The 15,600-nt window shown below is 39.3% G+C and overlaps 1 protein-coding gene across 2 annotated transcripts in view; it reads left to right on the plus strand.

Moving 5' to 3' along the window:
• The window catches only part of arf1 (ADP-ribosylation factor 1), a 20,699-nt gene continuing 5,099 nt past the window's right edge, over positions 1–15,600 (plus strand). Inside the window, exons 1-3 of one of the 2 annotated variants that reach the window (XM_072260154.1) lie at positions 1–104; positions 12,284–12,475; positions 15,469–15,579. In XM_072260154.1, coding sequence (XP_072116255.1) covers positions 12,328–12,475; positions 15,469–15,579 — 259 coding nt within the window. In that variant the 5' untranslated portion in view covers positions 1–104; positions 12,284–12,327. Of the gene's footprint in view, positions 105–193; positions 330–12,283; positions 12,476–15,468; positions 15,580–15,600 lie in introns of those variants that run through there. The other variant, XM_072260143.1, reaches the window with a different exon arrangement.

Below are 15,600 nucleotides of genomic sequence, written 5' to 3' on the forward strand. Positions count from 1 at the left end.
CAATGCCCCCGGCCTCTGAGCTGCGCCTTCGTGCCTCTCCTCGCTGACCGCTTCCTGACCTCCTTCCGTGCCTCCAGCCGCTGGCAGAGAACGAAAATTACGAAGTAAGCCTTCGAGGGTGGAGTGACTCTTTCTTCCTCTGATCACGATTTGAATGACTTTGGCCGTCCTTGGGTTGCTGTAGCAACCGGCTGCCCAATCGACGTGACATCATCCCACCGACTCCCCCCCTCCACCCCCTCCTTTCCACTTTCTCCTTGACGTGGCGCAGAGAGAGCGGAGGCAAGCGAGCGAAGCTGGGACATTTTCCCGTTATTTTTTAAACGAAGGTGATGTAGAGCAAGCCAGCTTGGTGCCGAACGTATGAAGCGGGACGGGAAACTTGCTGGTTCGCGGGAGGAAAGGGACGGAGGCCGCAGGTTTTAGTGTTCAGTCGAGAAGAGAAAGGGTCGGCGGGGCTGCGATCATCGGGCCGCCAGGTTGCGAGTGGCGGTCGTTACTTTTCCAGCGCCTGGGGTATCGAGCACCCAGGCGGAGGGCTTCCGGGGGTAGCTGCTCCGATGGATCTTTGGGTTTTCCGTCGAGCAGTCAAATTTCGGTTTTTTTTGGCCGTCTTTTCCGGGACGCGATCTGAGGGCCGCCATCTTGGGTTAATGACTAGTTCTGTGTTGGGCTGGGGAGGGAGGCTGCCGCTTGTAAATGTGCTCCCGACATACCACCTGTTTCAGTATTAAAAGATTTCTGTCCTCACGATATGCAGTAATTATATTCATAAATATTTCAATGTGAAAGGGGAAAGAGAAGGCTGTTAAGCCCTCCGCCATTCGATACGATCGGGCCAATCTTGTATTTTAACGCCATCTTCGGCATATTACTTTTAATATGCATCTAATATTTCAGAAATTATGGTTTTTAGTTTTGAATTTAATCCGTGACCCCACGACATTCGGGTAGAAAACTAGAAAGAAATTATTGAGCAGTGAAGAAATTTCTCGGAATTGGCCTTTACCTTATTTTGACATTATTATCTCCGGAGTTCCCGATCCCTCCGCCAGTGGAAATATCTCAATGTCCACTCTATTAAGCTCTCTAAATATTTTTTATGTTTTGAACGAAATGAACTTTAATTTTTAAACTGTTAAGAATAGTCGCCTGAGTCCATTTTCTGTCTATAAGGACAGACCGGCCATTCTTGGAATCAGTGTGGGAAATCTTCTCTTGCGTCAAGTATTTTTTTGGTAAGGAGACTAAAATTGTACCTCTTGTTCCAGGTATGGTCTCAACAAGGTCCCTTAAAATTGTAGTGAAACATTTTTAATTTTTCAATTAAATTATCTTGCATTAAAGGCACCTGTTAACTATCAGTGACTTGTTTGGAAGGACATTCAGGCCCCATTTGACCAGTATCCAACCTGTTGTCATTTTTGAGCTTTCTATGGATATCTTTGCATATTGCCATTTGAATGCTATGTGCAATGTTGTTGTCTACCCACTCAGGCTCTTTGTTACTACCTGCATTTCTACCTTGTTTACTGTCCTTGGCAAACTTGAAAATGTAATGTTTGGTTTCTTCAACCAAATTGCATGGTTGAGACCCAAGCATTGATCCCTGTGGTACTCCATTAGTCACTGCTGCCAACCCAGGAAGCACCCATTTATTCTTCCTTTTTGCTTTTTTTAAATTTATTAATCAAAAAAACCACAGTTAGTGTGAAAACTTTGTAGTGGTTAACTTGTGTCTTTCTATTAAATAGCACTTTTTGACGTTGAAAATGGTTATAATGACATGATTTGCATATTTTGAAATCTTTCCGCACTATAAGCCCTCTGAATTCTCCAATCTGCAGATATTCTGCAACTATCACCTTTTTCTAGTGTGATTCCTTCCAAGTTATAATTACAGATACAAATTCATCGTAAAGTAATGGAACTAATTTATATAAAATTGTCATTGCTGTGATTACACCATCCTCACTGAAAGAAAGATGTTACAGTATATGTTCACCCGGACAGCTTCCATTATACATATAGTTCTAGAAATTTATATGAAGCATAGTCAGTCTTGTTATATGCACCCCATGAGCAGAGTCTCCTATCCTAATTCAATTCACTTCATCTAGAGAATTTCCTATTCCTTTATGTTCACTTGAAATATTTAAACCTTTAGATCAGTTACTCTTATTTGTTACTGTTGCCTTTGAAAATGATTTTTTTAATATTAGATTCCTAAATTTGGGTTTCCCCCCTCTTGAATATATTCGCTCAATAAAGTTCTTTGATAATTTTGTAGAACTGTATAATTGTCGTAGGGGAAATGATTCCAGTGCATTTGGCCTATACTTCCTTAATAAGGAATCAGACTGTGGTTACAGTAATGACTACCACTTCCTTATCACCAGGTTGCAAATAGGCCATAATGCAACTTGGTTAAGGGTGAAAATTAAAAGAATTAAAATTTGTAAGAGCTAATAAAAGACATGGTAAACAAATTGCATGCAAGGAAAACAGATTCAAATGTACTCCTTGCCCATCAAGATGGTGGAAATATAATTAGTCAAAACTATTTCCAGTATAGAACTCAGTATATACTGAAAGCAGAACTACAGTGCTATTAAATAGCATTGGGAGGTGCAGCTTATTGGTTAGCCATTTGTGTCCATGTTGACTTGTTCAAGAGTTTGCTTAAGACCATAGAGATAGCAGCTCTGCAGACTCCTTAATATCTCACTGATTTGTAAAATCCACAATAAGTACTGAACTCAGTCCTACATAGCTCATTACTTTTAAACATTAGTTACTGTATATGGAGACAATGCAGTAGCTGTTTTGTGCCTTTCAAGATATTGTAGATCAAGTGGCAGTGTCACTTCCATAACTTATGTTGATTGACAAATGAATATTAGCTGGGATATTGGAAAAATCTGTAAGCAGTGTCATGCGATCTCTAGCAGGTCTTTTTATCTTTACAGCATGAACTTCAATGTCATTCAGAATTTTGATCATGCTCTAGCCTGTTCCTGAGCTCTTCTTAGTCTTGCTGCAATATGTAAACCATTTGTGTATAGATTTGCTGAATATATTAAAAAGCTACTGAAAACCCATGTTAAGATCCATTGTACTACTGGTGTTGTCAAATTGTCAATGCTGAATTTTGGCTCATCTGTTGTGAAGGGGAAATTATAACTTGCAAATATCAGATAAATAGTGCAAAATTGGAAAGAACTAATGATTTGACTGCTGGCTTATTTTAGATGCTCAAGTGCATCTCTTTCATAACAGACAATGAAATGGATACTTGATTGAAGGCTTTCAGGAGCAAAAGATAAGGAGTAAAACACTTTTGGACATAAAATCTGCTACTGGTGAGAGTTTTCAAGCTAATCACAAATTTAGTCTTCCATTCAGTTTCTGATGATTCGTAATGATTTGCGAACTAGAGCTGGTTCTTAGTCATCAGATGTAGAATATTTGTAATTATTTACCTAACCATTATATTGGGAGCCTCTTTATTGTTTTAAAACAAGAGATGATGGAATTGACATGCTGTTACTTTGCAGAGTCAAAGATTTCTTCCTGTATATTTCGATGAAAAATGTATTATTTATATCGCTTGCTCTCCAATTCCCTGTTGTTCTGTTGCCATTCTACTCCAATTCTTTTATAGATGGGAACAGTGTAAGGATTTGCCAGTAAATCTGATTTGGTACTCTTCTTTCAAATAAATGCAAAATGTATCTTGCGCAATAAAGAGTAAAAAGGTATTAATGCAAGTCAAGTTTCTTCTCAAATTGTCCTTTGGTAATAGTTACATTGATTTAAGCTTGTAATGCAGACTATTCATTACATCTTGTGGACTGTGGATTTTGAGAACTGTTTCACTGCTTCTGATGGGATGTATAGGACCAATCACATCCTTCCATTGTCGCTACATTAAGTCATGAAATCGTCAATTCATGTTTTCCAATATACCCCAGTTTGAGAATCAAACTACCGGTACTGGAAATACAAAAATTCAACCACTAAGTGCTAGAACTTGCAGCAGATTAGGCTGAAGCTGGGAAGGAGTTAATGTTTCAGGTTTGAGGCCCTGTATCAGAACAGATTCTAATGAAGGTTTTTTGATCAGAAATGTTAACTTTTCTCTTTCCAAAGATGTAGCATTTCCTGATTTTATCAATTTGAGGATCAGTACTAATGTAGGAAGTGTTTTCTTTTAAATGTAGGTATCTAGGTTGCTTTTAATTGTAGGCATGCATGATGGGGAAGATATTTTTGCCATGGGAATAAGCAAGTTGGATTAGTGTGTCTAAATGGAATAAATGAGTGATAAGCTTACCACGGACCTTTGCAGATTATGTGTGTATCTCCCAATCCCATGTCTATTGCACTCTTGAAAATTACTTTCTCCTTAAGAGTAAAAATAGCATTTAGTAAAGCAAACTAAATAGTGCAGTTGTTAGAAATACTTATGTCAGATAGCAGTTTTGTTTCACATCAGTGAGCTTTCATTGGTAAGTTCATTAACTAGTTCTTTAAATGTATTGATTGGCTTCCTGATTATATCTGCTGTATGCAGATTTTGGCTCAGGAGATTGCTACACTTAAATTTGTTTAAGATTTTGGCTATCAGTGTGCCACTGATATTTCTCCAAACATTACTTCCTATCTGACCATCCTAGAGTCAGAATCAGATTTGTTATCACTGATATATGCCATGACTTTTTGTGGCAACAATGCAGAAGACTTCAAAAGTTCCCTCAAATTACAATAAAAATAGTACAGAAGAGTGTAAGGTAGTGTTCATGGGCTGTTTAGAAATATGATGGCAGAGAGGAAAAAGCTGTTTCTAAAATGTTAAGTGTGTGTCTTAAGGCCCCTCTACCACATACTTGATGGTAGGAATAAGAGCGTTTCAAAATTGAAGCAGGCCATGCAACACACACAAAATGCTGGAGGAACTCATCAAGCCAGGTAGCATCGATGGAAAAGAGTACAGTTGATGTTTCAGGCCAAGACCCTTCAGCAGGACTGGAGGAAAAAGAGAAGCCATGTTGCTTCCCATGCCTGTCATGGTTTTCTACTGAAGCCGTTCTTTATACAGACTACTGAAAGTGAGGTTAGTTATTTGTTTTCAGAGTACTTTTGTTTATTTTTGAAATAATTTGGCCAGTTTTAAAAGCTTGCATTAAATTTTACCTTGAAGCTGTCAGCCTTCATTGCCTCTCACTTGCTATAGTCTCATATTCCTAATAGATACTTTAATCTTTGGCATCAGGTTGATTAATCTATTTCATGCCGATTCTGGTTTTAATTGCGTAACTGTGAGCCAAGCAAATTGAACCAAGCACTGACTGGTGTACACTGTTTACTCATCTTGATCTGACCAGCTCTGATTTGCTAATCTGTTTCTGATTCATTGTGTACATTATTGTTATAATCAGTTAATAATTCAGAAATAAAGCATATTGCTGCTTTGCAAACACCAGGCATTCAGCAAAATGTGCTTTGACCTGCTGGTTTTAATAAAATGAAGATGCACCCAAGTTTCTTAGGCAATGCTAAAACCCGAAAAAACACGGATGATGAGTTGAGGTTTTAATCAGCTCTTATTGAGATATCCACTAATCGATTTTGTTCATATCTCCTATCATCAGTGTAATTTCTGATTGGACTGAAGTTGCTAGATGTGGTAATATGCAAAGTAAATTAGTACATCTTGCCTTTGAGCAAGACTGCTGATGAAATGAGTACAAGACATTTTTCGCTGGTTTCTCTGCCAAACTGGAACCTGTGATTCGAATTGGCTACTACATTGATGATTAACACTGAGGGTGATTGCATGTTTGTGTGCCTGAAAATATTAGTGCAAGTATGATGAATTCTGGGGCAGATGGGATTGGCCGGCTGTGATTGCCAACTCATCTAGGAGAAGGAAAATTCTGATCTCAAACCTCCACTGCTTTGCAACTATAACCACTCATGGGGAAGGCTTTGGGGGAGTAAACCCCATGGAAAATTCCAGAGTTGGAGTCCCTAAGGCAGTCTTACATTGAGTTCAATGCTGACTGGCAACTCCTGTGACACGCTGGTGCCAGACTATATCAGTCTGTGCCATTCCTTTGGATTCATCAGCTGTGTGGAGAGGGAGAGCCAGCTGCTTGGGCAACAGCTTGCTCTCCATATCATACTGCCCTGGTTTGCGTATCCCATAGACAGCTGGATGGAACATCCATGGTCAGTCCTGACAAATTGGCTTTCAGATCTGAAAGCTTAGCAAGGTTTCTGGATGGGAATTAGATTCTGTGTTAAGGAAACATGAACCAGAAAACCAGATCACATGGTTAAATACAAATAAATTGCGCAATCTTTTGTAGTTCTAGATAACACCCTCATTAAGTTGATTTCCAGTTGGAAATAATGAAACTATTGAGCTATTAAATGAAACTTCATACAAGTTATCTTCATTAATTCACAGTTTGTGATATCTCTGCTTGCAGTTTCCAAGACTATCCACAGTTATTGAGTGGCTAAATTACAAATGAAGTTTGTCTCACTATTTATATATTTAAAGACTAATCACTAACAATGACCCATATTCTCTGAAGATGGTTTGTGCTTTTTTTTCCAGTTAGGCATTCATGTTCTTCTGCTTCAGTGGTTCAAAAGAGCAAGTATCACTGTTTATACTTTCTTCATACTTAATTGATAAACTTTCTATTTCAATTTCCCTTGCATTGTCACTGTTCCTCAATTATCTTTGCTTCCTCTTCATGTTTAATTTATTTTTATTCAGAAATTGCATTTTTTCAATTTTTTGCTTTTAAGTTATCTTTATTTTGTTTCCACTTGTTTGAAAATTTCTAAATGCCAAAATGGACCTACTTTTCTGTGCCATTAGTTTGCTTAATACTAAATTTCGTCTTTGTTCTCGTATTGAGACTAATTAGTGTATACTGATCATTTCCAATCTGTTAAACTAACTTTCTATTTCTTAACCACAATAAATATGGATTTTGTCTTAACCTAGCCTTTTTCAGTACCATGAATGCCCCACCTGAAAATATTTTGATCTTGAAGTCAGTTATCTATAGAAACTGAAGTCTTATTTTAGAAACTATGTTGTACGGACACCATTTATTTTCCCAATTTTTGAGCCTTTATTGTATCTGAATTTATTTGTTTATACGCTAATAGCATTTTGATTTATCTCTTTTTGCTGCTTTGTTTTAGAATGTGGGGTCAGCTATAATACAGAAGTTTTTTCACTTTCTATTCTGACGTTAAGACTCTGCTCCCTTTTTCCATAAGATTTAAGTGTTGCCTTTTTCACACTCTGAGAATGTGAATTCTTCTTCCTGCTTTAGCTGGGCAGTCATGCTGATGTTCCTAATCATAAATCCCCTTGTCCTCACAACATAAGAACCTTTTATAGCACCCTTAAAATTTTGTCATTCAGCTGCTTCTGCACAGGCCCATCTTCTGGCTGTGTTGGTAATTCCAACAGGGACAATAACTTACAGAATTCATGAATTAATTCTTTGGTGCTTAAACTGGGCTAGTGGCTATTGCTTGTATCTTTGCACTCACCACAGGCACGGTTTCTATAGTGTGGAGCAGGCCCTTCCAGTCCAACAAGCCATGCCACCCAGCAACCTCCCTGTTCGACCTTAGCCTGTGTGTGGCCTCCGTCGGTCATGGTCGACCATGGATACTGTGCCTCTGGTAGTCACTGGGGAGTGGCCTAGGGCAGAATTGATATGGAGATCTGCCTGTTGCCCATGCAGTGGGACCCCCCTCTCCATGCTGATGACAGGTCCAAAGGAATGACGAAAGTCGATTCAGTTTGATGCCAGCAGCATCGCAGGAGTTGCCGTGCCAGTACTGGGTACAGCAGTCAGCCACCTTCGGGACTCCGACTCTGGATCTTTCCTCAGGGTTTACTCCCAAAGCCTTTCCCGTGAGCAGATATAGCCGCAAGGCAGTGCAGGTTTGAAATCAGAGTTTTCCCTCTCCAAGATGAGCTACCATCCGTGGTTAACGAACCCCATCTGCCAGAGCAACTGGTTGTAAGGTGCCAGTGGCCTGCCTTTGCCCCTTCTCCTGTCAGTGAGAACAGTTCCGCTGGGCAGAAGAACTATGCCACACGTGAAGGCCAGGAGTTGGACTTGGTTGTGAGAGGCTGTTTGAGACGCATGTCATGAAGAGCATTTGTTTAGCAGTGTGAGCTCGTCCCCACTACCACCCTTTGACTATGACTACCTTTGAAGCCCTAGCCTAATGACAGGACAATTTACAATAACCTACTAACCAGTACATCTTTGGGCTGTGGAAAGAAACCAGAGGAAGCCACGTGGTCACAGGGAGAACGTATAAACTCCTAAGAGCTGGCACTAAAATTGAACTCCAAACTCTGATGACCCGAGTTGTAACAACTTTGAGCTAACTGCCATGCTACCATGGCATCCCTAATTTTTTTTTACTGTACCTGGCTCATTATACCTAAATTTGGAAAGAAGGGAGAGAGAAATCTGCAAGAACTTCCCTCCAGAGCTGCTTCATTTGTTAAATAGATAATTGTGGTACAAATGTCTGTGGTTACCTCCCAGTTAACCAGCTTGCTTACAGAAGAAAATGTGTGTGCATTTACATTTTCTTCGAAGAATATAGAACTGACATTGAAGGAGATGGCACTAGCAAACAATGCAACTAAAGGCAGTTCACGAGACTGCTTATTTTACTTTTACTTCTTTCAAATATGATTCTGCTACTGTTGGAACCTGTGATTTATTTCAATGGTGTGTTTTTGGGCCAGTTCAGCGATCTGGCACTTTGCAGTCTCCAAGGAAGTTCAGTGAGGTTTCAAGCATTGTGAGGCCTGGAGGTCAAGAAGCCTGGAGTCCATGATTGACTCCATAGCTCGCTGATTAAAGTATCAAGTAAGATTGAAATTAACAAGGGCAGGAGTGGAAGGCAAGTGGATATTTGTGTTTAACCAGTCCCCCTCTCTCTCTCCCCCACTGTCAATCAATGGTGCTGGGGTCTTGGGCAAGGTTTAATCGATGTGGTTTGAACTTGCAGTTCATGTTATTACGTGTCTCTGCTTGCTCTTGTTACTTTGTATGATCTTTTTTTGATCAGGGCAGATTGGCTCTCCAGTTTGCAGTCATTGAATGACTCAGCACTAGATTAAACTGAACTAAACATTTCTAGACTGTTTTGATGACTCTGTGGTTTAATATTTTATATTCTGTGGGGGTTTTTTTGCTTGGTTTTTGCCATTTGTGCAATTTTCTTTTTGTGTGATGGGTGCTTGATGTTTTCTTTGAATGGATTCCCTGGTGTTACTTTGTTTCATGGCTGTTTATGGGAAGATGAATCTCAGGCTTGTATACTGCATACATGCCTGATAATAAATGTACTTTGAACTTTGGTGCTGGAGAACTGTTCTTAAAGCATTGAGTTAGCTTATCCAAACTAAGTGAGTAGAAACAAGGAATCCAAACATGTAATTCTGTTACGTTCTTCCTGTGTGTGTGTTTTCCCCTCTTCCTCCTCTCCCCCCTCGATAAAGTGTCTATAGTGAGGCCTGCTAGCGTTAAAAAAAAAATTAATGAGCATGTCAAATTTTTTTAATAAATATGAATTGATTGGGCTGGTGAATATGCCATTCATCTTGAAGAGCTAGAGTTCATTGAATACATGTTTCAAATGTATCTTTTTATTTCTCATGAATATGAACAATTTGAAAAGCTTCACTTTATTAATTCCTCAAAATTTGAAGACACTTAAAATCACCTCATTCTCCATGATGAAGATATATTAGTTATCATGAAAGTGTATTACTACAAACTCAGACAAGCATTATAGGCCAAACTAAGTTTACTCTGCCTTTAGATTTACGGAAGCAAAACTATGGGGAATATAGTGCAATATTAAACCCACTCTTTACCATAATATTAGGCAAACATTTTGATATCAATGAATATTTTATGAGGACCCAAAGGATTTGTTCCAATGGTGACGTGGAAATACTATCCCATGGGCTTTTATATTGATGTATTGTGTTTCCGCTAGATAGTCATTGAAGCATGTAATATTTAGTATGTGAACTGTAAAGAACACCTGTCAATGTAACTTAAGAATTTGTCTTTCTCAGTTACATCACGAGAACTGGGGTGAATTCCTCATGGCCATAGATCTGTTATTGTGATAACTGTTGGGCAAATAAGTTCATGAAGTAAGATAATAACTTGCATTTGTATACGCTTAACCAAAGGAGGACGTTGCATGGTAGCTCAGTGGTTGGCATAACGCTTTGCAGCACAGTGATCCCAGTTCAATGCTTGCCACTGTCTTTAAGGGGTTTGTGCGTTCTCTACTTGACCACGTGGTTTCCTCTGGGTGCTCCAGTTTTCTCCCACGTTCCGAAGACATATAGGTTAGTGTTAGTAAGTTGTGGGTACGTTGTGTTGGTGCTGGAAACATTGCCACACTTGCAGGCTGCCCCCATCAAATCCTGGACTGTTGGTCTTCGATGTTAACGTTGCGCTACAGTGTATTTTGCAATGTACTTGTCACAAGTAAAGCTTTTTGTCACATTTTAAAGCATAAAAGCAAGTGTTCCAAAGTGCTTCAGAATATAGTACTCTAAACTAAAGGGTGTAGTAGGATGGGTGTGCAAAAGCTTGCTGTGTTTTGTGCATTTGGTGGATTATTGAGTTAGGAGTGTAGCCAGCTGTAGTCATATCTGTCAGAATCGGGTAAAAAGCAAGATTTACAAAACACTAATATATAATTTCATGAACTATGTGTCTTTGGTTGGAATTTGCAAAATTGTTGGGAGTTTGGAATGAGACCATTGAGATCGCAAAAGGCTTTAGGGATGAGGCTCGATTTAAGGTTTTGGGCAGGAGCCAGTATAGATCATAATGGAAAAAATGTGAAAAGTGAGCAATATTTGTTGTTAAGTTGCTGTAATTTTCTTAGTGAACCCTATGGGGTCTGACCCTGCAACATCATACCTCGCATAAAGAAAGATGATTCTAGTTGTGTATCAGTCATCTCAGTTCAAACAATGCTGAAGGAGGAGTTGGAAGTCACCATTGACCAGAAACTTGAGTGGAATAGCCACTTAAGTATTGTGGCTGCAAGAGCAAACAAGGGACTGACACCTGAAAGTCATTCCACCGTCCCTAAGGCATAAATGAAGTAAAAGAATACTCTGCTTTGGCCTGGTGAATGTAACTGCAACAATGCAAAAGAAAAACAATTAAATTCTAGCAGACATGAAACTGCAGATGCGGGAAGCGTCAGTAGAGATTGCTTTGGAAGCTGACAAAACCATGCTGCTGTGATTTATGTTTTGAAATTTAAGTGTAAACAGTTTTATTTTTAAAGACTTGGCTTTGTTTAATTAATGAGCTTTCTAGTTTTGGCTGTTTCTCCCTAATAACTTAGAGGCCTTTTTGAACTATCAGACCTGTGAAATCCAAATAGGAGAAATAAACAGCAAATAGGAAATGTAATCGGGGCTTGCGGCCATGATTAGAGCACTGCTGGTGTTTATTTGTGCACGCATTTGAAATGTATTCCTTGATGTGGTTCTTATTTCTGCTGACAGGCTGAAGTTGGTATCAGGTTAAACCCATCCCCAGCATACACTATAGGTAGTCCCTAAATAATACAATTTACTAGTTGTGCTCTAGTAGCATTGGATTTATTGTCATAATGAATTATATTCAAGGTCCTTGTTCATTTACAGAAGTATAATTGTACTGGATCTAATTCAGAAAGGCAGATCTTGAGAGACCCATTATCAGCAGGATCTGCTTTAACTTGTCTTGGGTGACCCAGATCAACTTTCTGGAGGAAATACAATAGAGGGGCAGTCACGTGTTCTTTCTGTACATGTGCCCTAACAATAAAAATGAGAATTAAACCTTTGGTGTCACCCTGAAAAGAAATATCGACCAACACCTGAAGGGTGTCTGGGTTGGTAGATGAGTCTAGGTGAAGAAGTTAATTGGAATGTGGCAGGAAATAAAATTGGATTAGGGAAGAGTGAATTTTTTTTAAATGATGGTATGCAGTCAGTGGGCTAAAGGGCCTGTGTCCATACCGTATGCCAGGCTGAATGTTCAATTGTAGCTGCATCCCACTGCATATGATTACTGGAGCAGATTTTTTCTAATTTACACTGAAAACAGTGCTGTTGCAAATATTTTGTGCCATTAGTTTTTTTTTCTGCATTTGGTGCCTGACATGTTTTGTTATTTTCTTTCAGATAAATAATTGTGTCCTTGGTGTGTCCAATCAAATACTGCAAATATGGGGGGGGTAGTTACCAATTTCTTCAAAGCTATGTTTGGAAGAAAAGAAATGCGTATTCTCATGGTGGGCCTGGATGCAGCTGGCAAGACCACCATTCTATACAAACTCAAACTGGGTGAAATTGTAACCACTATTCCCACCATAGGTAAGTGAGTTGTCAGAATTTAATACATGGAGACATGATATAATAGAGACGTTGTAACTTAAGTTGCACATGGTGGACATGAAAATTAAAAACTCAGTGCTCTAAATGTCCAGATAATGCAGGATATGTAGAAAGGTTGAAATTTACAGTATTTCCAGCATTTTATGATTTTATTTGAAGTATTATTTGTAAGAGTACCCCTAGCCACCAATGAAGGAGAATTGAAGGTGTTCAAAGGTCGTACTGATCCAGTGAGGGACTTAAACTATCCATACCCAGCAGAGAGGGAAAAGAGTTGCCGAAAGGTAGGAACATAGAGCAGTACATTACTGGGAAAGCAATTCATCTCTCAATATTGTGTCGTCTTGCCAATTTGTACTAAATATCCTCCTGCGTATCATCCACATTACCCCATTCCCTTTGTATTTGTATGTTAACCTAGAAAAACCTCAAACTCTACCAAACTGATTCTATTACAATCACTGGTAACCCATTGCAGACACCTACTATCCTCATACCACTTTTAAACTCCACCCCCACCCTAACTTAGAAATGTGTTTTGGGGAGTGCTTTTTAAAGGCAATGTGAGGGTGGTAGGTGTCTTTAAAAGGTTAACAGTGATTGCAGTGGAATCAGTTTGATCTTTTGGTGTTTCATATTTCTACTCAGGGTGGGGTGGGGGAAGATTCAGATTATTTACCCTTTCTTTGCCTCTTACGATTTTATAATTTTTAAAGAAAACCTATCAGGTCTCCTCTCAGCCACTGATACTCTAGGGAGAGCAGCTAAGTTTGTCCAACCTCTCCTTGTAGGTTAGACGTCTTTTGCACCCTCTCTACATCCTTCCTATAATGGGGCAACCAATACTCGAGTTGTGGTCTAAAGTTTTATATAGCTACAACACAACTTCTTACAACTCCTACCAATGAAGGCAAGCACACCATTCACCCTAATCCACTTGTGTAGCCACTTTCAATGGACTATAGACTTAGACCCCAGGATCCCTCTATGAAGAGCTCTACGATTATCTGTATACATTCTCCTTTCACTTGATCTTCCCAAGTGCAACAACTCTCACTTGCCTAGATTAAACCCCATCTGCCACTTCTCAGTTTATATCTGTAACAGATCGATACATTAAGTTCTTTACACTGTCTACAGCTCCACTAATCTGCAAGACTGCAAACTTGATCCACCCAACTACATTTTCATCCAAGTCATTGATACATGTAGAGGTTCCATCACTAATCCTTGTGGAATGCCACTAGTACGCCCTCCAGCGAGGAAAGACAACTTCCACTCTTACTGTCTTCTATCAGGCAATCTGGTGCGCGATCTAAATTTGCAATTCGCCCTGGATCCGCGTGTTTTTTTTTCTAAGTCAATCTACCATAAGGGATTTTGTCAGATGCCTCACTAGAGTCCATGTAAGTAACATGCACTCGCTTGTCCTCATGAAACTTCTTTGTCACCACCTCAAAACCCATGCTTATTGTTTCTAAACAGGCTGTGTCTTTCCAAATGTGCATAAATCCTATCTCTCATATACTCACCACATGATGTGAGGCTCACTGGCTAAGAGTTACGTGGATTGTCCCCATTTTTGGCGCAAAGGCACATTTGCTAGTCTCTAGTCCTCTGGGACATCACTTTTTGTTAGTTCAGAAAGATCTGTCAAAACCCCAGCAATCTCCTTGCCTGCGTCTTTCACTATTCTCAGAGACTGAGGTACTGCATATGTATTTGGTATCAGATGAAGATCCTCTATCTTCAGCATAGGAAGATGAGTTGAGATGGCTACGGATTTAATATAAAGGACATACAAAAAAGGCCACAAGCTTACTGTATAAATTGTCCAAGCATTTAAGAGAAACCTGGGAGAAAAGAGTGGAGGCTGAGGTTGGAATCTTTCACTTATCAAATTTGCAGTGTTACACCACATTTCTAAAACTGAAAGGATGAGCTTGGTTATTACAGAGCAGACAGTATAAAAATGGCATTGGGAGAAATACCAAAGCCAAATATAAGGGATGGAGTTTCATTAATTTGAGCAAACTTGAATTGGTTAGAGAAGACCAGCATAATTTGATTAAGAGTCAAATTGATAGTTTTTTTAGGGTTAATAAGAAAAACAGGCTGTGTGGTGTACATGGGCCTCATAATGTATTTGATCATGACATTTATTTTGCTGGTCTACTGCTTTTCTTGGTACGAGCTGAAGTCTTGAGCTAGGATTTAGGGAGCACAATCTCCAAATTTACGAATGTCACTAAGTTTGGAGGCATGGTGAACTGAGAGAATGATTTAAAAAAAACTCAAAGGATAGCTATGCTAGTGAAATGATGGCAAAATTAATTTGTATTTTGATTAGATAAAGGAGAAAACACTTTTATGAAATGGTTACAAGAACACAGATCTGGGAGCATAGTCTGTTCTAATGGCATAGTCGTCATCATTACATACCATGTCGTATGACGTAAGCAATCATCGTCTCATGACCATGCCTATTGGCCACCTTCTGGGCACTGTCTTTACAAGATAGGTGACCCCAGGCATTATCAATACTCTTCAGAGATTGTCTGCCCAATGTAAGTCTTTGCATACCCAGGATTTGGTGATATGCACCAGCTGCTCTTATGGCTTAATGTGACCCTGATCAGGGGGCTAAGCAAGTGCTATGCCTTGCCCAATGGGTGACCTGCAGGCTAGTAGAGAGGAGCAGCACCTTGTATCTCTTTGGTAGGGACTTATCTCCATTCCACCACCCAACTGATGGCAGAGTAAGTTGAGAAAATTGTTTAAGTGAGGGATACCAAATGCTGTTTTTTATGAATAGAGGTTAAGAGTAAGGACGTATTGGAAAAGTTTTCATTGTTGAAGGAATTGGAGCTGTCAGCTGATCAAGATTGAATGTTAAAGGTATTAATTGAATAGTACAAGGGCTGATGATGGTACATTCAACAGAGTTGTTATAAGCTTTTTTTATTTCTTAGGTTTCAATGTAGAAACTGTGGAATACAAAAGCATTAGCTTTACTGTATGGGATGTGGGTGGTCAAGACAAAATCCGTCCACTTTGGCGCCACTACTTCCAGAACACACAAGGTGAGTTCAGATTGCAGTTTT

This window comes from Mobula birostris, chromosome 1 (assembly GCF_030028105.1).
Source record: "Mobula birostris isolate sMobBir1 chromosome 1, sMobBir1.hap1, whole genome shotgun sequence".
NCBI classification, from domain to species: Eukaryota; Metazoa; Chordata; class Chondrichthyes; order Myliobatiformes; family Myliobatidae; genus Mobula; species Mobula birostris.